The 22225-nt window shown below is 44.4% G+C and overlaps 2 protein-coding genes across 7 annotated transcripts in view; both read right to left on the bottom strand.

Moving 5' to 3' along the window:
• Positions 1-25: 25 nt before the first annotated feature.
• stx17 (syntaxin 17) lies at positions 26-14489 on the bottom strand. 2 transcript variants are annotated; one of them, XM_079502982.1, is made up of 7 exons: positions 14377-14489; positions 10256-10464; positions 9986-10051; positions 6456-6782; positions 5819-5869; positions 3003-3089; positions 26-918 (listed from the first exon to the last, which is right to left on the bottom strand). In XM_079502982.1, the coding sequence occupies exons 2-7, from the start codon at positions 10376-10378 to the stop codon at positions 637-639; spliced, it is 936 nt and encodes a 311-aa protein (XP_079359108.1). In that variant the 5' UTR covers positions 10379-10464; positions 14377-14489; the 3' UTR covers positions 26-636. The 2 variants fall into 2 exon arrangements, with proteins under 2 accessions (XP_079359108.1, XP_079359107.1); XM_079502981.1 differs by lacking the exon at positions 14377-14489 and adding an exon at positions 12772-12946.
• A 2299-nt stretch (positions 14490-16788) lies between these two features.
• The window catches only part of nr4a3 (nuclear receptor subfamily 4, group A, member 3), a 26991-nt gene continuing 21554 nt past the window's right edge, over positions 16789-22225 (bottom strand). For all 5 annotated transcript variants that reach the window (XM_079502621.1, XM_079502622.1, XM_079502624.1 and 2 more), the window contains 2 exons: positions 21616-21794; positions 16789-18814 (listed from right to left, as the gene is read on the bottom strand). In XM_079502621.1, the coding sequence (XP_079358747.1) occupies positions 18552-18814; positions 21616-21794 (442 nt within the window). In that variant the 3' untranslated portion in view covers positions 16789-18551. The remainder of the gene's footprint in view (positions 18815-21615; positions 21795-22225) is intronic.

The raw sequence follows: 22225 nt of genomic DNA, 5'->3' as shown, positions 1-22225 counted from the left end.
ACTGAAAGGCTGTTTTTATTTGGCAAGAAACGCATGGTAAGTTTACACATTGCTACAGCAAGACCCTAGAAGTCTAGATAGACTAATGGCACTTTGGTGCTTTTTGTGCAATGCAGCTTTCACGCTCCTTATCAAAACGTAATACATTTTAGAAATGGCTTGATATACTTGGTTGTGAATTTAAAAGACAATCTACAAGCTCACAGCGTGACATGTTTTGAGCTTGTAGCACAGCTAGAGACATTGAAGCACAATGGGTTTAAGCGTGCATCAACGTCGGACCACAAGCAAAATCTTTCCCATACTTTTCGCAGTTATAAGACAGGAGAACAAAGAAAACATTTTCCTCACAATACAGACTCACTGACAATTTGTTCTTGAGACTAAAGCTATGATAGAAGTTCACATTATGAAGATTTCATATACATAATTGACTCTTGCCCTTCCAGTGAGGTGATCAATCTGAAACACTTGCAGTGGTTAAATAGCTGGCCCTGTTTAACTAACATAACATGATTTTGTTTTGTTTCCGCTGCCCATCTCGTTGCTATTTTCTGCACGCAGCACCGTCATACAACAACGAATAAAATGTGGCTTTAGACTCAGCCAACTGATTGGTCAGTCAATCAGGAGTAATCAGAGAGAGACCCAGTCCCCAGTCGTATCATGGCTTGACTGCGGATCAGATGAGGGTTCTTCTGGAGGCGGTGGCGCTGTCAGTTGTTTCATCCGGAAATCCAGTCCGGCTCTGCGATGCTTCTGGGCCATGTTGCCCCCTGCGAAGCCCAGGGCCCCTCCTCCAAGAGCAGCAGCTACGCCTGCGGCTTTGAAGCCCACCAGAAGGCCTATGGGACCCCCTAGCACACAGCCCAACACTGCCCCCGCCACTGGTAATATCGCTAACCTGTAGCCCACCGCCTACAGAGGCAGAGAGGAAGGGAGAGAGAGGGACAATGAAGGGAGATTCAAATTATTTCATTTGTGGAAATTACATTTAAGAACCTGGAACAGGAAGGGGGAAAAAAAGAACTCAATTAAATTGAAACATACACCGGTGGAACCGTTGAGCCCTTTGAGGCTTCAGGACGGTGTGAGATAGTGTTTAGATGTGTCCATCCTTTCATGATTACACCTTTACACAGGGCAAACGCACACACCTAGACCTACACCCAGAAATATAAACTCCATACCTGCGTCAAAGCCTAGCGTGTTCATTATCTCAATTTAAGAAAAATCAGACAGATGTGGCCTGTGTGTTACTGCCGCTGTTATCATCAGAGAGGAAGATGTTCTTTAAGGCTGATGGCAATTAATGAGTGACTTCCCTGACCATGCTTGCTCCCCCCCCCCTCCCCCCCCCCCCCCCCCACACACACTTAATTAACACTTCACTTTTAAATTAATATGGTTCAAAGCCAGCATCCCTTATCCCCACCCCCATGGTAGTTAAGGGAATTTTAATTTCATCAGAGTTGAGTTGAAAGGTTTAATCTGGGTACAGGTTATAGGGGGGTGTGGGGCTGTGTGTGTGTGTGTGTGTGTGTGTGTGTCTAATACCGTTTGACCTGATGACCGATAGCAGGCTTTTAAACACGCACTGAGGCACCTTACATGCGTCTCATCTTCACTATCCGCCCGCAGACCTCCGTCTCACAGGCAGCATGTGTGTGTAAATATATACACATATTATATCGTTGTTGTTGATCAACATTCTGTTTAAGGGTTTTTGTGAATTAACACCCTACAACCTACCTGATCACACTAGTACAGCGTCACACAAAAGCATCAAAAGTAGAAGATCCACAAGTAGATCTTTTGCCATTTTTTATTTTGAATTCTGAAAAGTAACAGTTTTGGACATATGAGGTTTCCACCCAACAGAGACAATGTTATTATGACTACTACCAAGAAATGCAATATTTTTTCTGTGGGTCTGCATGTTCTCATTGCTCTGTGTTCATTTGTTTTTTGCTTTTCACCCCGTTTTCTCTAGCCTGGTAAACCGTATCAGCCAGTTGCAGAATTCACATCATTTTCATTCAGCAGATCAATGAAATGTGAATTCTGCAACCAGGGATGGTTTACCAGACTACTTTTTCTCCCCAATTTAGTCATCATGCCAATTGATTCCTCCCCACACATGTATGTGTTGTCACTGCCGGGCGGACGAAGAGCCTTCATTCTAGTCCTCCCGCCCAACACTCCCTGCTCACAGGTGCCGTCCCAACCCGTAGGAATACATACAGTGACAAATATCACCCTCGACGAAGCCGGATGCAATCATGAACCCACAACCTCAGTGGTGGTGGGAAGGCACCTTACCACTGCTCCATCTGAGGGTCCCCTCACCTCTGTGTTGAGGATAGGCGTCTAAGTCACTCGTTGTCATCTCTTTTCAATTAAATACTAAACAGTTCAATGAGGAAAAACGATGTACAGATAAATGCTGTGTGCGTCTTCAACATCATACGGTACACATTTGAACCCATAACATGGGTAAAGAGGTATCGAGTTGAGTTGCAGTTATACAGAGTAAAATAGCCTATTGAGCTGTCTGTGGGAGACCAAATGTTGCTCCTTAAAAGCTATTAAACAGTCCTTCAGTGTTCTATTCGATACCACACACACACACACACACACACACACACACACACACACACACACACACACACACACACACACACACACACCTCTCTCCCCACCACTCTTCTTTCCCTTCATTCCTCTCTATACCTCTCTCTCCTCTCTCTATTTCCTTAATTGCAGCTTTCCTCCGCATCCGAGTGGATCGATAGCGACAAACGCTGTAGAATGGCTGGGAGGCAAAGTGCCATCGATCATCCCATCTCCCAAACCCCACCCCGCCCCACACACACACACACACACACACACACACACACACACACACACACACACACACACACACACACACACACACACACACACACACACACACACACACACACACACAATGATGGTCAGGAACACACACACGTACACACCTTCCCAAGGCTTCTGGTCCCCTCCTCCACGTTGGCAGCTGCTGTGTTGACGTTGTCCTCAATGCTGTCAATCTTTTCCTGCTGGGACTGATAGACAGGAGTTATACACTGGAGACCGCACGCATGCATGCACACACGCACGCACGCACACACACACACACACACACACACGCGCATGCACACGCACGCACACACGCACACACACACACACACACACACACACACACACACACACAAACACACACACACACATACCCAATTGCATGCATGCAAAATCACACGCAAATAGTGTGGAAAACACCTGCTGCGTACTTAGTGTGTGTGTGTGTGTGTGTGTGTGTGTGCGCGCACGTGCGTGCATGCGTGCGTTAGCTGTGGGTAGAATCGAGGGGGATTATATTGGGGTGGGGGGTCGGGAGGCTGAGAGTTATTGTCTGGGGCTCATGAAATATTCAGAGTGGCAGCTGTGTGTGTGTGTGTGTGTGTGTGTGTGTGTGTGTGTGTGTGTGTGTGTGTGTGTGTGTGTGTGTGTGTGTGTGTGTGTGTGTGTGTGTGTGCGCGAGCGTGCGTGCGTGCGTGCAGGTGCGTGCAGGTGCGTGCTGGACAGTCACAGTGACCAGACAGCAACTGGGGCATGCTCTCTCTTTCTCCTTTCATCCCTCTCTCCCTTTTTCTGTCACATCCTCGCCTCCTCTGTCCTTCCATCAGCTCACAATGAACCCAGCTGCCATTCACTCCATTAGATACAGCCGGGCAGTGATTCTCAAACTTCTTCATTTCAACAACCCCCAGATTGATCGCTGTCGGGTGGAAACCTTGTATGTCCGAACCTACATTCCAATGGTCCAATGTAATTGTTTAGTCACAATCTTTTGTTAATACTTTTTATTGGTTCAATATCCTACTATAAATGCACCTCGTCTCTGTACATGTGTGTGTGTACGTCTGTAATCCACGTAACTCGAGAACCGTTCGCCCCGCCGACTTCAAATTTGACACACTCGTTCCACACCACCACAGGGAGTGCAGTGCTCTGTGTCGAGTCGATCAGATACACGGTTGTTCAGAACCACCACAAAAGGCTCTGGTCAGGCTCTGCCAGTGGAACTATGAGCCTAAGTCCCCTCACCTGTAGATTCCATGGCCCGAAACAAGCCCCCCAAAAAAGCTCTAGTTCAGTCATTCAATCAATCAAAAATGGTAGTATGATGAAGTAGGGCACTATTTACACAAAAAAAGTGAAATATGGAGATGCAAGGTTTCGGCTCGACAGCAATAATATGCACTAGGTCACCAATGTGATACTTAAAAAAAACAATTGGTACCCCAATCTACACTGTAAAATCCTGCTAAATCTCAGCGGTACATACCCATATGGGTCCATTTGGTTCCTAACGATCAATCATTTACCAGGGGACCCCACACAGATAACCAGCGTTGTAGATATGACTGTTTTACAGCCTGTTTACTTTCCTCTGCAAACCGTCGCGGTGCTTCTTTATATAACACACAGTAACAGTCCTCAGTGTTCATTTAACCCCCGGCAGTGTAGAAATGGACCCAAACAGGGTCAATTTCTACACTCCCGAGAGTCAACAATAAGGACTTTGTTGGAGGAAGAAGTGCCTCCTTTCTTTCTGCTGTCTCCCCATGATACACGCGGCGTGTTTGCGTTGATGTGTGGATCCCTTAAGGATGCGTCTGGCCCCAGAGACAATAGAACATCTCCATGCCTGCTCTGTCTCACTCAACCTGTGTCTCTCTCTCCTCCCTGCGGATAGAGTGATAATCTGAGCCGTCTGTTCTCCACCTGCCTCACCGTATGCCTCCTTCCATGTGTCTCCCCACATGGACAGCTCCTCCTTCTCACTCCCCTCTCCCTCGCTTCACCCCTTGTTCCTTCCTCTCTCCTCTCAGTTCATCTGAGGGCTTCGGGGGCCCAACAGCAGTCACCCACTGAGCTGAGCACCTCCCCAAACACACGCGCATGCACACGCACACGCCACACACACACACACACACACACACACACACACACACACACACACACACACACACACACACACACACACACACACACACACACACACACACAAAGATAGATCTTCCTGGAAGACTTAAGGCCCTGACACACTGAAAGCATCATTGACGTGAGCGTCACTGATGCGGGTCAAGTTGGGCTACTTGTTCACAGTGGAAGCGTCAAATTGTCTCTATGTATTTGGCAGCCAAACGCACACTGGGACTGTTGTATTGTATGTTACATACCTCAGTCATTCCTTTGGCCTGGAGTTACGCTAATAACTCTTGTCAAGCACCGTGCAGCGGTACGTAGTATGTACACAGCACCAGTGAATTGAACCTCTCTTTCAATGAGTCCACGTTAGTGGGGTCACTTTCATCTTGTCTCTGAAGCCTGAGTGATAAGGTGTTGGTGGATGCGACGCATGGCGCCCCCAACGCAAAATAAACAGTGAATGAGGCTCATATAATGTAAAGGCTCATTAAAATACAAGTATGCCTACACACAGTTCAATGGTCATTTGTTTTGGAGGGATCATATAACGTTTGACAGTTCACAGTTCACACCACAGAAAGGTAGACCAAAAATCTTGAATGACTTATTTGCTGCCGGATCATGTAAGTTGGCTTCATCCTCACAGCAGTGGTTCCCAAACCTTTTATGTGCCAGGGCCTTTAGATTTACATTATAGAGAAGTCACCATTGACATGCACTTGCCCATGCATAGAGGTGAGCTAGTTCCATTTAGTAATGCATGGAGCTCTGAGATGTAACCACACAGTGACATACTCACATGGACCAGCAAGGAGAACTCTGTCACCAGACTACTCAGCCCCTTCAGGTCCTAAGACACAGGTGGTAGTACATTTATAGGTTGTAATAAGTTCACGTTAGTTCCAAGTATATAAATTGAAAAGATTCTCACTACATGCTACATGTTCCAAGCAGTGTGCTCTTTCTGTGTGTTTTGAACTTTTTCATTATCTATTATTAGTTTGACACTTGAGCCTGGTTGGATGTGCTTCCTTCACTTTCATAACACACATAATGAAACTGTATCATGAAAACTGAAAGGTGTCATTCCAAAATCAGACTTCCACCATAAGTCAAATGTACATAGACTGACATGTACAAACACATTACTGTACCTTTTAAGGGATAGTAGGTCATTTAAGTCGATGGTTGACAAAGAATTTTCAACAATTTTACATCACGGGTCCACATTTCATTATTGAATGATAGTCTTATTTATCCAATTTCATTTTCCTAAATACATAGTGTTTTGTATATAAAGTCCTCAGAGTTGCATTACACATCTTATCAATACAGTGAAACCAAAGTGACCAAGTGTTTTCAGTGTTTCAATTATGTATCACAGCCAACCGGGAACCACTGTTTTAGAATAAACAGTAAAGTCCAGACAAACCCACCTCCTCCAGGCTGTCCCAGGACTCTGCGGCGCTCTGATCAGGAGGGATCTCTGGGAGGCGGAGCTGCATTTGACAGACAGAAGCCGGCTCCCCGCCCACGCCCGTGTCACCGTGGCAGCTGTTTGACAGACAGACGGAGGACTGAGAGGTGGGCGGCGGCCGGCCTGGCTGAGGGACGGGGCAGCTAGAGTGCAAAAGCAGAAAGTCTTGCACAGCGGCTGAGGCCCGATCTCTGATTGGCTTAACGAGGTTCTGCAGGGCAGGAGCGTCTTGGGCACGGACACGCACACACAGCTTCTCCATCTCCCTCATGTTGGCCCGCAGCTGCTGCAGGGACACAGAGAGCAGGTTCAAGTTAGGACCCCAAATAGCCATTCTCTTCTTAGCGATTATTGTATCGATTACCAATGCGATTCATCGAATAATCGAGAAGCACGTTTTTTTGTAATAGAATTCATTTAAATATATATAAATACTCGATTAACCACTAAAGCGTTATTTTACACATCATCACACAGCAGTGTCGTTGAAAAATAGTGAAAATAGCAGAGCTTGCAGATCATCTATTTTCACTATACTTAAAAATAATAATAATAATAACTTTTGGCCAATGGGTGCATAATGACAAACCCAAAACAAGGACAAGTATTAATCAATTATTTTACAAAGTTAACGATTATCGAGTATTATTTGTTTTCCTTTTTTACAAGCCATTAAATCATTTTGTTCGATTAACTGTTGCAGTCACTAGTTGTAGTCATTCAGTGATATCAAGCAGCAGAACACACACACGGGGACACTGGGCTGGGTGGTCCTCATCCCACCGTGCCCTGGGGGTGACAGGAGGATTACATCCCTGCCACCAGCCTGCAGGCTGAGGCTCAGGAGGTCAATGCACCACCAGTAACAGCCCACAAACCTGGCTAATTACACAACATGAATAAACATACACACATGTTCATCAGCAGTTGACTTTTTCCTCTCTCTGGGTCTGTCTCTTCCTCACTAACAAGTAGAACAATACACACATGCACACACGCACGCACGCACGCACGCACGCATTAATACAAAGGAGGTTGATGCAAATGAACCATTAACACAGATTACTCCAAATATAGGAGACAAAACGAAACCAGATGAACCACATACATTACAGTGAAGTGCAGGCATTTGCGGCAACCTCAGTGTGCGATAGATACAGCCCCGCTAAAGGCGGGGCTGTATCTATCGCTCTCCGGGGATTATCAGGACTATCGGGGGTACACATCATCTATCAGCAGACTGCTGTCTGCATGTCTGGTAGGAGAGACAAAAATAATTTGTCTAATTCATACTGTGGTACGATGGTGTCGTAAAAGGCAGATGTACAACTACAAGCATGGCACGACGTGCACAGATGCTTTCCCAGTTTTAATGGGTTAAGCTATTATATACTTTTATATACTTAAGTTGTAGATCGGCTATTTTCCGAATACATACATGTGGTTATGTATAAATTTAGTATACATTCACTTTTATACACAGGAATACAAACAACCAACATCAGCCAAACACTGGTAGAACATCTGCCATCTCTACAAACCACCGTAGCATTACTTACATTCAACATTCAAAAATCTAGACTACCGATAAACTAGTGTTGAATGTTATGTGAATTTACCAGCCAATGTGAACGGTGATTGTATTTCACGGAGAGCAGAGAGGGGTGAATGAAATTGAAAGGTTGAAAATAGATAAGGGAAGCGAAATATTCGTCAGAGCAAAGGAGCTCACTTCCTGTGAAAACACACGCACGCACGTGGTGCACACACGCACGCACGTGGTGCACATACACATACGGCAGACTAACCCCCTGTGCTAGATTAACACCATAACCAGACATAGGAAAGCACTCCGCCTGTCCCTGGGGTGTAAGGGGTAATGGTGAGAGGACAGGTGTGTGTGTGTGTGTGTGTGTGTGTGTGTGTGTGTGTGTGTGTGTGTGCGTGCGTGCGTGCGTGCGTGCGTGCGTGCGTGCGTGCGTGCACGCGTGCGAGCGCGCGTGCTTGTGTGTTTGGGGTTCTTTCACCTTCAGAGACGTACTGTTTCCAGGCTGGAGTATCCCCTGATACACTTCACCCCATCACGTGAAAATACATATGCAAGCATGCACACACTCACACACAAGGTTGAAAGATCCAGATCGCTGGATGTGGATTTACCCTGAAATTGCTGTGCTAATAAGTCCCCCCCCCCCCCCACAATCTGTATGGTAGAGTATGTTAATACAATATCAAGCTAATACAATATAACGTATACAATTGGAGTAGTTGAATTTTGTCTCCCTGCTCTTCCATTGAGACATTTAGATTGTGTCAAAGCCAGGTCATGTCTCACCTAGACACAGGATCTGACACAAATTTTGACCTGATGGTCAAGATTCAATGTATCACCTGCACAAGCAGGCAGGCTCTATTAGCTCAATGGTAAACATTTCAGCACTTGCACAGGAAAACGGGTTCAAATCCGGGGTAGAAGAGGAAAGTTGCATAGTGTAGCTTTAACCGCGCTTATTTTAAGGAAAAACATTGTATCAACATGGAAGGCATGTCAACGCCATTCTCTGGCACCTGCAGACAAGACCCAAGGGCTATGAATGGAGTGTGTCCCCAACATGCATGACTTTTGGTGTGGGAGGAAACCGGGTGCACCTGAAAGGAAACTCACGTCAACACATAAACCACACAGAAACGCAGGTTCAAACCCAAGACCTTCTTGCTGCGAGGCAACATTACTAACCACTGAGCCACCGCCATACCCTTCATCCACCGTCTTCAGATGGATTTATACTTAGATGCGCACAGTCCGTACTCCGTACACCACGCTAAATAAGTAAATAACATATCAACTTATCAAGCCTTCTCTGGTTCAGATGTAGCCCTGGTCGTATATAAACTATAAAAGGAATGCCCCAAATTATTTTAATGCTTTTCTGAAATGAGAAGTGTGTGCAGGACATTTTGTAGTTGTCATTTTCCTGAAAGACAGGCTGTAGAGTAGCAGTGCAGATGACATTTTTCTGTTCACAAAATCAGGTTTGCAGGGCACCTCAGTCTCTCACCTGGAGAGTGCATAAAAGAGAGAGAGCGCATTAAAAAGTTCGCCCCAAAAATATTTTCTATCAAAGACACACCACGTGACGCCTTGAATTCATGGAGTTTATTTTTTATTTTTTTCGCATTCCTAAGCCAATAATTTGATGACCAGCAGAGGAGACTCAAAGAGTTGGCTGCTCTTCTACTGAGCAGCCAACCGGTCATCAAATTATTAGCTCAGGCTACAGGGATGTACCAAAACAAAATAAATCTCCATGTATTTTCATGGGTTGTGTAATTTATAAAAAATATGTAATTTTTGGGGTAGTACTCCATTAGGGCTCAGTCCTTGAACAGCAAACCCGGGTTTAAATGCGGCCTTTCTTGCATGTTTTATTTTGTGTGGCTTTTGAAATGACGTCATATGGCAGCATTTCTAACTAGAAAATGATATACCTGCACAGTTCGGGTGGCATTGATGTGCTCTTGATGAAGACGATCCCATTGTTGGCACGTCTGGAACTGCAAGAATGATGAATACATGATCAGTTATAGATCTGAATGTGATTGTCTGTCTGTCTGTCTGTCTGTCTGTCTGTCTGTCTGTGTGTGTGTGAGAGAGAGAGAGAGAGAGAGAGAGAGAGAGAGAGAGAGAGAGAGAGAGAGAGAGAGAGAGAGAGAGAGAGAGAGAGATAGAGAAACCCATGTGTGTTAGGCCACAGTTACCTTCAATATGTTATTGTGATGTTTCTGCAGTCTTTCTAGATCTGTGGGTAGTGCCACTTTAATGAACTTGTGGATTGGTGCCTCGAGGCGCCTCAGTGTCAACGTGTTGCCTTCCTCTGCCATGAGACCAACTGATTGCCGGCAAGTCCTGGGTCAAGGTCACACAATGCCCCGTCTCACTGGTCTGGCTCCATTTTCACCCCTATACACTGTGAAAATCAGTGTGTCATTATAGTCAAAGATCATTGTACTCTACGAAAGATTTTAAGCATCATTATTCGGGGACCATGCAAGTCAGGAACGATTGGGAATGTATATCCCACCCGGTTATGCAATGCCAGCCAATTACCTATTGTAACTGCTGACAGTGAGTGAGTGCAGTACTCTTTACAACTAAAAACACAAAAAAGCCAAGAGTGGTTGTACATGGGATTAAGGTGCAAAATGTCAAGCATGTGCAAAATGTCTGTGCAAGTCAACCGCATAATCCACATACTGTAAATTAGACTGACACTGGTATATATACTGTAAACATATAGAGTCTCAGTAACAGTCTCTGTAACAGTTGGCTGACTGAATTCCCACTCAACACTGGACGCCCCCCGGTCATCAGCACCTGATGTATCTGAAAACAGCGTCTGTACTGTGCGAACGGCTGTGTGGAGCAGACGGGAAACAGAAGTCTCGGCGAAAACAGTTCTCCAGTCTATAGTTTTGTATCAAGTTTTAATGACCAAAATACACTCAGTTACAAGGCAGTCATGGGAACAAATGGCCCACGATGGAGTCACACAAGGATCTACTTGGTCGAATCAGCAGACACACGTGTGAGCACACCATAGGAACGAAAGCATGTTGGTTATATACTGATGAAAGTTGAAAACTCCCTCCCTTTCATGAGGGTGGGACTTAGAAGTGTCCTTACTTACTGGCCAATCAGTGAGCGAGGACTGTCATGCAAGGTTTCCTATGAGAACTAGCAACAGATGAAACAATACCAATAAGAATGAATGTACCATATAAAATGTACAGAACATTATTTAACACGAAATAGTTAGACTGTATTCTTGACTCTAGATGCATATTTGACAAAGATACGTTGCATTCATGACAGACAGGACAGACAGATAGAGCGGAGCAGAGCTTGACCTAAAGATATGCCATGCAGCTGTTATCTATGGATGCAGCTAGGGTAAGAAGTTCACGCAGACCCCTGTGGGGTTTAATTACCCCCTAACAAAAGCTCTGTTTCTTCAAGCCTAGTTGTAAATAACTAAGCATCTTCTCAAAGGATCTTACCGTGAGCCAGTTACCACAGATTGCATTGTATAGAAAAACAGCTGTCTCAACTTACGCTCTGATTAGATCTTCAGGCTGTGTCTGTAAAACTAACTGATATGTCCATAATGTCTATATCAGATTCATCACACCACATAACAGTTAGTCGGACAGTGCCCGAGTTATGTCCGGGACAGGCATATACACAGACATACAAACAGAGGGTTTGTGAATTTATTGCCACCATAGGTCGCATTTACTATGAAAACTTGCATTTCCTGTCAGTCCATCACCCGACGCCTGCATATATGGTCACACATCATGACATCACGTCTAGTCAGTAGTCACCCACGTTTCCATATGGTCACGCATCGTGACATCACGTCTCCATATATGGTCACACAACGTGACATCACGTCTCCATATATGGTCACGCATCGTGACATCACGTCCATGGCATATATGATCACGCATATGTCAGTCTGACATCAGCAAACCCTCTACACTCCCTGGCCATGGCCATGAACCCTGGCCATACCTGTTTTCATTGTGCATTTTTTGGTCAAACTTACTGGTAGATAAATAGATTTATTTATTTTATTATTATTATGTCTTATTTTGGTAATAGTACTAATTTCTTATAAATAAGGTTGTGAGACTGTGGGCAGCAATCTCACAACCCAAATGGGTGCCCTTGTTTATAGTCAAGTCTTATCAGTCAAGGTAAATTAAATAACCATCAAATTAATGTAATGTTTGTATTCTTTTTGGCATCCCTGAGCCTGACAAAGTGGTGTCAGTGTCATAGTCAATAGCTCAGTGTGGCAGAGGTGGATCTGTTGTTGTTTAATATAATAAATGTGTTATTGTGTTCTGGTGAATTTGGGGACTTTGAGTGATTGAAATTTGTATTCACACAGTTTGTAGAATGTGTACAGTTCAACCAGAACTTGTATTTACATCAGGGTCCTCCATTTTCAATTCATCAGAACATTTAAAGACATACAATGAAAAAGGAAATCATATAATGATTAAATAAAATAAAAATAATGAACAGTGCAGGAGTCCTGAGGATCCAGGAGTGTTGGCAGCCTTGGCTACGTGTAGTCACTGTCACTGTCAGTATTCAGAATATCTTTTATACTATAGTGGTCAAGACATGTACAACAAGTTACAACAACCGTAGTAGTCGTTACTAACTAGTCAATATGGCGTAGTATACACATGCAATTTCTTACCGATGAAAATTCGGAGGACGATTATTCACCGAAAATTGCCGAGATCAAACCTGTCATGACTTTGTCCTTTCTGTTTAGATTAGGTTTCGTTACGGTATATATTTATTTATGGTCTATGACACTTCAAGTTCTCTCTGTATCTCTCGCTCTCTCCTTTGTTTGTAAACAACTTAATCTCTTCCTAGTGCACGCAGGAATTGTTTCCGATACAAACCACGGTCAGAACATTTCCGTTCCTCATGATTCGTTCCCTATCCCATCACAGCCGCATAGACTGTAAAAGATCACAGCACGGGCCACGTGTTTCAGGAGCCACCAGTCAGGTAAGTTTAGCTAAAATTGCACCTCTTGAGTATTAAAGTGTGTCTGGGCAATTTAATATTCTTGGCAAGGAGATGATGGATTTGATTTGATTTTCCTTTTGCCAAACTGTCAGTTTGATTTTCATCTTTTAGCTGTTATGCTTTGCACTATTGACAGCACGAATACACATCATCGACATCGACCCAGTCGGGAATTCATCATAAAGGAGCCAGGTAAAAAGGGAAACGAAACATATACAGTGAGGGGAAAAGGGGTGGGCGGTGGGGGGCCAGGGGGGGATTCAGATTTTACGGGGGCCAGTTTCGAATTGCAGCCGTCCGTAGGTGCCCTTTGAGAGCGGTTTTGAAGGAGGAGCCTGATTATCATGATTCATGTGCCTTGACATGCATGACATGAGCGTCCGTGTCATGTTTGTGTATGCAGGAGTGTGCGAGAGAGTATGACAGACGAGACTGAATGTAGAGCAGTGCAGTGCATAAAATGCATGAAAAGCTTTATTATTATAAAATAAATGTATTGCCCAAAACAGGGAGGCCAGTATTAAAATGATCCATCTAAAATCTGATAATTAACCTGCAAAAACATTCAGAGGTGGAGGAAGTACCGTATTCAATAAAATACCTGAATGTTGTTGATCCCTGCAAATCCACGCCACTATAGGGTGGCCTGGTCCCACTGATGACTCTTTTTGAAGTAGCTTTTACCTTTGACATTTAGGACAACCCACTCAGTCTTCAGCAAGTGAGGAGAGGACCACAATGAAGGATATAAAGCCCTTGTGTCTGAATTATTCTATTTTTAGGGTTTCTTTCTTTTCCCCCCCCTCTGGATACAGGTGACATATAGGCCTACACGGTACACCTACACCTTGTGGGCACCTCAACTTTAAATTGGCTGTTTGTTTTTTTCTCCAAAATGTAAAAAAGTTAATAATCATAATCATAATCATAATCATAATTATAATCATAATCATAATCATAATCATACATTTTGGAAAATGGTTGGAAATAATATAAAGTATACAGTACATGATTTAACATGTACGGTAAATCATTATCAAACCTTCAGGCCATCAACTTTATCCCCCAAATGACTGGCTATCACAGGTTTGTAGCAATTTATAGAATTTGTAGAAATATTGGACCTTTAAATGTAATGAAATAAATATTTCATGTATTTGTGTGTATTTGTATTTGTGTGTGTGTGTGTGTGTGTGTGTGTGTGTGTGTGTGTGTGTGTGCGTGCGTGCGTGCGTGCGTGCGTGCGTGCGTGCGTACGTACGTGCGTGTGGACTCAGGTGCTATCCGTCCCAAGCTAATCCAGGAAGTTTTGTCAGCAGGAGAGGAAGTCACCAGGGAGCTGAGGCTCCACTCCCTCCTCCTCGTACATCCGGGCGTGGGTCTGCCGGCTGCTTTTGAAAACAGGTTGGCTGGCAAGACGTTGGCTCCATTGGCTAAAGCTAAAGCACATACACGGTGCTAAGTCATAGACTGTAAACCCAGACACAGTGGTGGACAGTGACTAAGTAAATGTATAGTAGTGCATGGGTGCATTTTATTTAGCGGTATTTATTTATTTGCAATGACTTTTTCTCCATTACATTTAAAATATAAATGTTATACTTTTGACTACTCTACATGTCTAGGAAGGACTCATGGGACCCAAACTTCAAAAATCAATTTAAAATATAGTGAAAATAGCAGATCTACAAGCTCACAATGTGCCGTGGTGCGACATGTTCTTCTGAAAAGTTCTGACTTTCTTTATTTTTTTTATTTTATTTGTTTGTTAATGTTCTAAATTTCAACACAGCTATGCATTAATATTAAAAAGAAAATGCACTTTTTAATTTGTACTTTTGAATATTTACAGGAGTACCACTCACTGGCTTGAACCCAGATGACAGATGACATGACACCCACATATAACACCTGTTCTGTACTGGTCGCTGTACACACAGTCAAAATGTCACATAACATTTCCTGTGACTTTGCCCACACAGTCTGCACACTATCTTCACTTACTCCATTTACGGTCGGGTATATAATGCATTATAATCGGATATATAATGCATTATAATCGGATATATAATGCATTATAATGCACTTTTGTCAGTTTTGACACTTACACTACTTTATGACCATCACTTAGTTATAATACATCATGAACATTATAAGTTGTTGTTTTTACCTGCAACTGGATAAAAATATATGCAGTATTGTGTCAAGCACAACTAATATTTAGAATTATTCATTTCTTTGTATTGTCCCATTGTGTATTATTCGGTTATAAATATATATTTATTTTTGCATTTCTTTGTGTTTTAACCACAGGTATTATGGGGTAATTTTATGTTGCATTTATTATAGGAATATTAATAGTTATGAACCACAACCAGCTAGAATGATAAAGGCTCTGTGTGTGTGTGTGTGTGTGTGTGTGTGTGTGTGTGTGTGTGTGTGGTGTGTGTGTGTGTGTGTGTGTGTTAATAGGAGCTCTAATTAAGACTCTGGGGGTATCTGCTATCTGTCAGCGCTGATCGATCGAATGGGAGACTGACAGCTCCTTCTGCTGTGTGTGTGTGTGTGTGTGTGTGTGTGTGTGTGTGTGTGTGCGTGCGTGCGTGCGTGCGTGCGTGCGTGCGTGCGTGCGTGCGTGCGTGCGTGCGTGCGTGCGAGTGTGTGCATGGGGGACTGTGTGTGTGTGTGTATCTGTTTCCAGTGTTCAAACAGAGCTTTCTGCTCTGTGTTGGTATAATATTACTTGTCACTCAACATGTCACTACCTCAGAAAGCGGATTAACCCCAACACCCCCATACACACACGCACACATGCACTCACACACACACACACACACACACACACACACACACACACACACACGCACACGCACACGTAAACATACAAGGTCTGAATATGGTGTGTTTTCCTTTCCTGTATCCTGAACAAATACATGCGCATAATGCAACACATCCTGACAGACTTTCATCATTACAAATATCATACTTTTACATTGTTTAGATATTCAGCAAACTCAGCTGTGTGCAACTATATGCACTCATAACTCAGATACTGATGCATTTTCCTCTTTCTCATTTCACATGCTTGTGCGCATGTACACGCACACGCACAGCGTCGCACGTACATATCCAGGTGATTGATAGCAACTTTGTGGCAGCGACACGTTGCAGACAGCTGCATCTTAGCGTTAGTGTGTGTGTGTGTGTGTGTGTGTGTGTGTGTGAGCGTTCCTGCCTGTGTTGGAGGAGAGAGTGACTGAGTGATAGCAGTGACAGGATAAACGGCATGTGCTGTGAAATGTCACCATGGCGATCGATTGTGTTTAACGAGGCTGGAGGTTGATCTGGACCTCATGCTAACACGAACCTCTCCCATCTCCTCCCTCCCTCTCTCACCCTCATTCTCAGCCATGCCCACTTAATCCCCCTCTACTCTCTCTGAGAGCTCCGTGGTCCCTTGGGAGACGGAGAGGAGGCCCCTTACCTGTCAAGAGGCCCATGTGTCAACATGACCATGCATGCACATGCACGCGCATATAGACACACACACAAGCGTGCACATACACACGGACACTTGTACAGGTCTGATACACAATCTGAATCTTGGGGTTCAGCTTGTTTTCATTGAATGTGAAACAGCAGTGAAACAACAAGCATAAAAACGCTGGACACATCGTGGGCCGGATAATCAGAACTAGTTTATGATTTCCAAAGTGCTGAACAGAACCTCCAGTGAACCGAAAAAGAAAGACAGAAAAAAACAAAAACAAACAAAAAAATAATCAGGAATAAACAGGAAACTCAAACCAAAGAGGGACATTGAAAAAACAGTAACTTTTTTTTTCTTTTTTTGTTTCTCTTCTTCAAAAAACAATGCACAACTCGTACCACAATATTTGAAAAAGCTAAAAACACTTCAAAATATTAGTTTTGTATATATATATATATTCATATTTATATCTATAGTTCTTTTTTTTCCTTCTTTTTTCATATTTCAAACTGCTGCCGTGAGTGTGTGAGTGGGTGGTAGAGGCCTGGGGACATCCCCATCGAGCCACAGTCTGAGACACAAATACAGTTTGAGCTGCTTTGACATTAAGACAGCTCTGTAACAGCTTAACAACACACCATGCATATGATCCTGCTTCTCTAGGCATACACACCTAGACAGTATGCAACAATTGTCCTCCACACTCTCACACGGCCTCCACTATGGAAACAAATACAAAAAAAGAGCATGACTGCGGAATGTTTCACCCCTGGCCTTACAGCTATCTGTCGAGCACCCTCTTGTCTCACTGCCTTCCCTCCAACAGGGAGCAGGTAAGTAGGGTGTGTGTCTGTGCTTTTCTCCCCGCTCTGGGGTGTTAACTGTTAAGTGCTTTAGAAGCCGAATTTTCGCTCGCGTTCGTTCCACCATGATACAACTTAACCTCTAATTTCAAAACGAGTTAATAAAAATAAAGGATTGACCAAAAGAAAACATACTACAGCAAGTTCAAGTCTGGGTGACTCAGTCATCAATCGTTAGTGCACAGTATCTCCATTGCTCTGTAGAGCCACATAGAGTCTCTTTCTCTGCTGACAGTACCGGTTGTGTCTTAGTATTAAAATAATTTAGAGTTTGAAATGAAATAGTTCCTTCTCTGTGTTCCTTTTTTTCTTTTTAATAAGATAGCACTTAAGAAATTGCACTTAGATACAAGAGCCATGGCCACTTCAACATGTTTATGAATGATCTGTGTCCCCTCCTTATGACGTTCTGTCCTGGAGATGCCACTGTGGTATCTATGCTCACATACGCACATGCAGTCTGCTGATGAATTTTAATAACAAAACATCCCTGGCCTCTCCTCTCACAGGAGGAACTAGGAGCCATGTGGCAGCTCGTGTTTCCCTGGGACATCATCAGATTTGAAATGTTCTGTCGCAGAGCCTGCATCCATCACGCTGACACCACTCCTGCCCTCCGCGCCCCAACAACATCCTACGGCTGGACGAGACAGGCCAGAACACATGTGCTTGTGGTCTTTATTTTATTTTTTCTTCTTTTTTTCTTCTCAATTTATTGATCTAGATGAGCTGCCACCTAGCCTGAGAGAGGACAATAAAAAGTCTCATGTAATTTTCCCGATGTCCACCTCACCTTCCTCGTCCTTTCCTCACACGAGGAATTACAGGAAGATTAAATAAGACGTGGTAAAGCATTTTGGATAATTGCCTTTCATATGTGGGGGGAAAAGCATTTTGATTGGTTGCCCTTTTGAGTGAAAAGCGCTCTTGATTGGTTGCCCTTTTGAGTGAAAAGCATTTGATTGGCTCTCTCTGTCTCTTGCTCTGCGAGAGACGGGCTCTCCGCTGGATGTGTATGCGTGCTCCAGGGGTCAAGGCTTAAAACAGGACATGTGCATTATGTCAGTGAAGTCAGCCCACATGTCAGTAGGGCAGATTGTCCAGGAACCTGTCAATCAAAGGCGGGGGCGGGACCAGGTCCTCCAGCTTCAGGTAGAAGATTCGTTGGAGGCCCTGGGTCCTCTGAGAGCGAAGCTCCGCCTTAACGCCCAGCACGCGGCCCAGGGGAGGTGTGGCCTTGGAGGAGGAAGAGGAGAGGCCAAAGCCCAAGTGGTCTCTCAGACAACAGACCACTTTATTCTGCAGCTCCTCTACCCGCTTTGAGTCCTTCAGGCCTGGGACTTGCTCTGTGGACAGACAGAGAGAGACATTAAAAAACATACGTCAGACACACACACACACACACACACACACACACACACACACACACACACACACACACACACACACACACACACACACACACACACACACACACACATACACACACACACACACACCAGGGCTCATTCAGCTGAAACCGCATTAGGTGCATCTTGTTTTATACTGAATTGCACCTCATTAGCCCGTATGGCTCATGTTCTTAACAGGCCTTAACCTGTCTCACTGCAGATCAATACACTCTCTAACTTAATAAGTCCTCTGCACACTGTGTACACACACGCTCACGCTCACACACACACACACACGCACGCACGCACGCACGCACGCACGCACGCACGCACGCACGCACGCACACACACAAAGACACAGCGTAAATAAACATTTGCACGAAGAGAAGCACACAAATACTGCCTGCCATCTAAGACATTGACAAAAACACAAGTGTTCAACAATTAGCCGATTATTCGGCCATGTGAGCAGCCAAATTAAATTAGTCTCACACACGTGCACGCAAGCACACACGCACACACACACACACCACACACGCACACACACACGCACACACTCATGCTCCGCTGCCCATAGCAACTCCACTGGCACCCGTACCAGGCTTAATGTGACACTAACTCATTCTGCAGAGAACAGGGTGTCCAGTCGATGTGTATGTGCATACACTACAGTACACACACATGCACGCACGCGCACGCGAGCGCGCGCACACACACACACACACACACACACACACACACACACACACACACACACACACACACACACAAAAACTGCATGTTCTGCAGGGAAAGGACTGTAAGACTGGACTCAGTTTGAAGTATCCATTATCTGAGGCTTATTTATTGTTTGTTTATGTGACTCTAAGCTCTGTGTTTGGCGCTGCAGAGCCACTCCAGCCGTCCTTTCACCGTGACTTTCAGCCCCCTCACACGCCACACGCTCTCTCTCCTCCCTCTCCAGTCGCCCCATCCTTTCTTTCTCTTTCCGTACAGGCTCCTACAGAGGGATCGATGGCCCGCCTCTATGCACAGGCCACTCTGAAGCGGTCGATCGCCCCCGGTAGCTCCAGTGGGCTCTGCGGTGGCAGTGCGCGCTGTGCTTGGTGGAGGTGGCGGATTGCCACTGAGAGCAGCACAAACGCCATTCCGGAGCCCGCTCCACAGTGAGCTGGTCGATCAGGCACAGAGTTAAGTGCTCCCCCAGAGAGGGAGGAGGATAGGGGTGGAGCAGTGAGACCAGGGGAGGGGGCTTGAGGTGAAGAGACTATTTGTGTATGGGGGGGGGGGGGGGGGGGGGGGGGGGCGTATTGCGTATTGCAACCACTACAAATGTAACATTTGGAGCAGGTGAGAATGACCTCTGTAAGAGATGAGTGAACCTAATTGAAGGCGTTTCTCTACCTTGGGCACACATGGAATTAAATATATGCCTGTCTTGTTTACTGACATCCTAACTAAGGGGCTTTTTTCTAGCCTAGTCACATGCACACTCACGTGTGCGAATGTGTGTGTCCAAGTTTTTCACACTTGCACACTGATTAGAGGGGCAGGTGTGTGACAGGTGCAGCAGGTGCTTCTGGGTATCGAGTTCATATTGCCAGCGGAGGTGTGTGAACACGTATGTATACAGGGGCGCATTTGAGAGCATCCATGACGTCAACGTGGACATATCCACCTGATCACTGTCCCACTGAATGAGCAAAAGGCAAATCTCTGGACAAAGGAGAGCAAGGGGAGGGGGGATGGATGTCTGTATTTGTGTGCACACAGCAGCGATAAGTATAAATTAGGGCTTTAAGCAACTAGTCGACTAGTAAATCCACTAGTTAACCTCATTGGTACTAGTTGACTAGTTGAAGGTTTTTTTTGTAGACCTCAAGATCAGGTAGATTATAGTTATAGTCACCAATGTACACAGTTTTTAAATGTAGGCCTACAAATATTATTAAAAATATATAACTTTTTTTTAGGTAGGCCGTTAAACAAATCATCATCATTTTTCGACCGCGGTCGAGATGGATTTCACAATGCCATGCCAGACTTCCCGGTCCTTCATTGCCATCCCCAGTTCCTGCTTACTGATGCATGTGTCCCTAGCGATGATATCAGGGAACGCGTTTTTTACCTCTGGTCTGCTTTGAGGCAGGACTCCAGAGAAGAAGTGAAGATATAACCTCATTGTCAGCTCTGTAGCAGTGGCCGGCAAACTGTTCTTCTGGATCGGACTAGTGAAGAAACATGGGGAAGGTTGCCGTATTAGATTAGTCGATGGGTGGCTCGTCCAAGACAGATTTTGCGCTCCCGGTGTAAGTGCCATCCAGTTTCTTTGAAGGTGTCCATGTCTCGGCGCCATAAAGTAGAATCGGCTCAACGGTCGTCCTAAATATTTTTACTTTTAACATCTTACTAAGCTGGGATGACCAGATCTTATGCATGTCATTGCAGGCTGACCAGGCCATACCCTTCCTAGTTTGAAAGTCCTAGTTTGAAAGTTAAACAACTAGTCGACTAGTAAACTAGGCAACTATAGTCAAGTGAAAGCCCTAGTATACATATATACATATAAATCAAGTTTTTTCCTTGTACTTGTTTGTTATGTGTGCTACTTTTTTGTTGATGATACAGATACATTCGTTTTTATGCAAGGAAACCCTGACTTTGTTCATTCATTGCATTCAACTTTAGAAATGTATTTTATTAAAAACAATCTCCTCTTTTGAACCCTTGACTTGATATCCTGTGCATTCATTTACCTGTAAGCAGCACCAGGGCAGACAGGCAAGCAAAGGCAGAAGCGTCCAGGTTTAGGCTCTGGAGATGGGTCGAGAAGTCCCGGATAGAGTCCAGCCACTCTCCAAACCCACGAAGGCACTGGAACCTGTGCAGCACCAAGCCATTACAGAATACCAGTTTGTCTTCTGACAGCATGGACCTGGGAGAACGACAGAGAGATACAAGTACATCTTGTTATCTCACAGGATTTATTTTTTCTCTTTTTCTGGAAGTATAGCCAATGTTTGAATGTTTCCACAACATAGCAACATAGCAAATGAAACCTAGCATCCCTATTCTGTAGCGACTCTTGTGTGAGTGAATCTTAACTCACCGGATCCAAAGCCATGGTCTACGATAAAAAAAAGAAACATCTATTTAATTCAGATTGAGTTCTGTTCTGCTGAAAAGCTACTCTTTCACCGGTGTACAGTAAATACAAATAGGTTCAAAGACACAGGGAAAGGAAACAATTAAAATAACTACAATGAGAAAAAGTGGCAGTTGCTGCGCAGTGCACACACACACACACACACACACACACACACACACACACACACACACACAAACAAACAGATCAAACACAGGCAT

Source organism: Electrona antarctica (genome assembly GCF_951216825.1).
Source record: "Electrona antarctica genome assembly, chromosome: 6".
Lineage (NCBI taxonomy): Eukaryota > Metazoa > Chordata > Actinopteri > Myctophiformes > Myctophidae > Electrona > Electrona antarctica.
Note: the sequence above shows the minus strand (reverse complement) of the source record. Positions and strands in the feature narration are given on the sequence as shown.

Excerpts from the sequence above, each read along its gene's own strand:
- stx17 (XM_079502982.1), bottom strand. The coding sequence starts at position 10,378 with ATGGCAGAGGAAGGCAACACGTTGACACTGAGGCGCCTCGAGGCACCA. Across the intron at positions 5,870-6,455 it reads CCTGGGACAGCCTGGAGGAG|GACCTGAAGGGGCTGAGTAG; the intron begins GTGGGTTTGTCT and ends CCTGTGTCTTAG. Across the intron at positions 3,090-5,818 it reads AGTTCTCCTTGCTGGTCCAT|TCCCAGCAGGAAAAGATTGA; the intron begins GTGAGTATGTCA and ends CCTGTCTATCAG.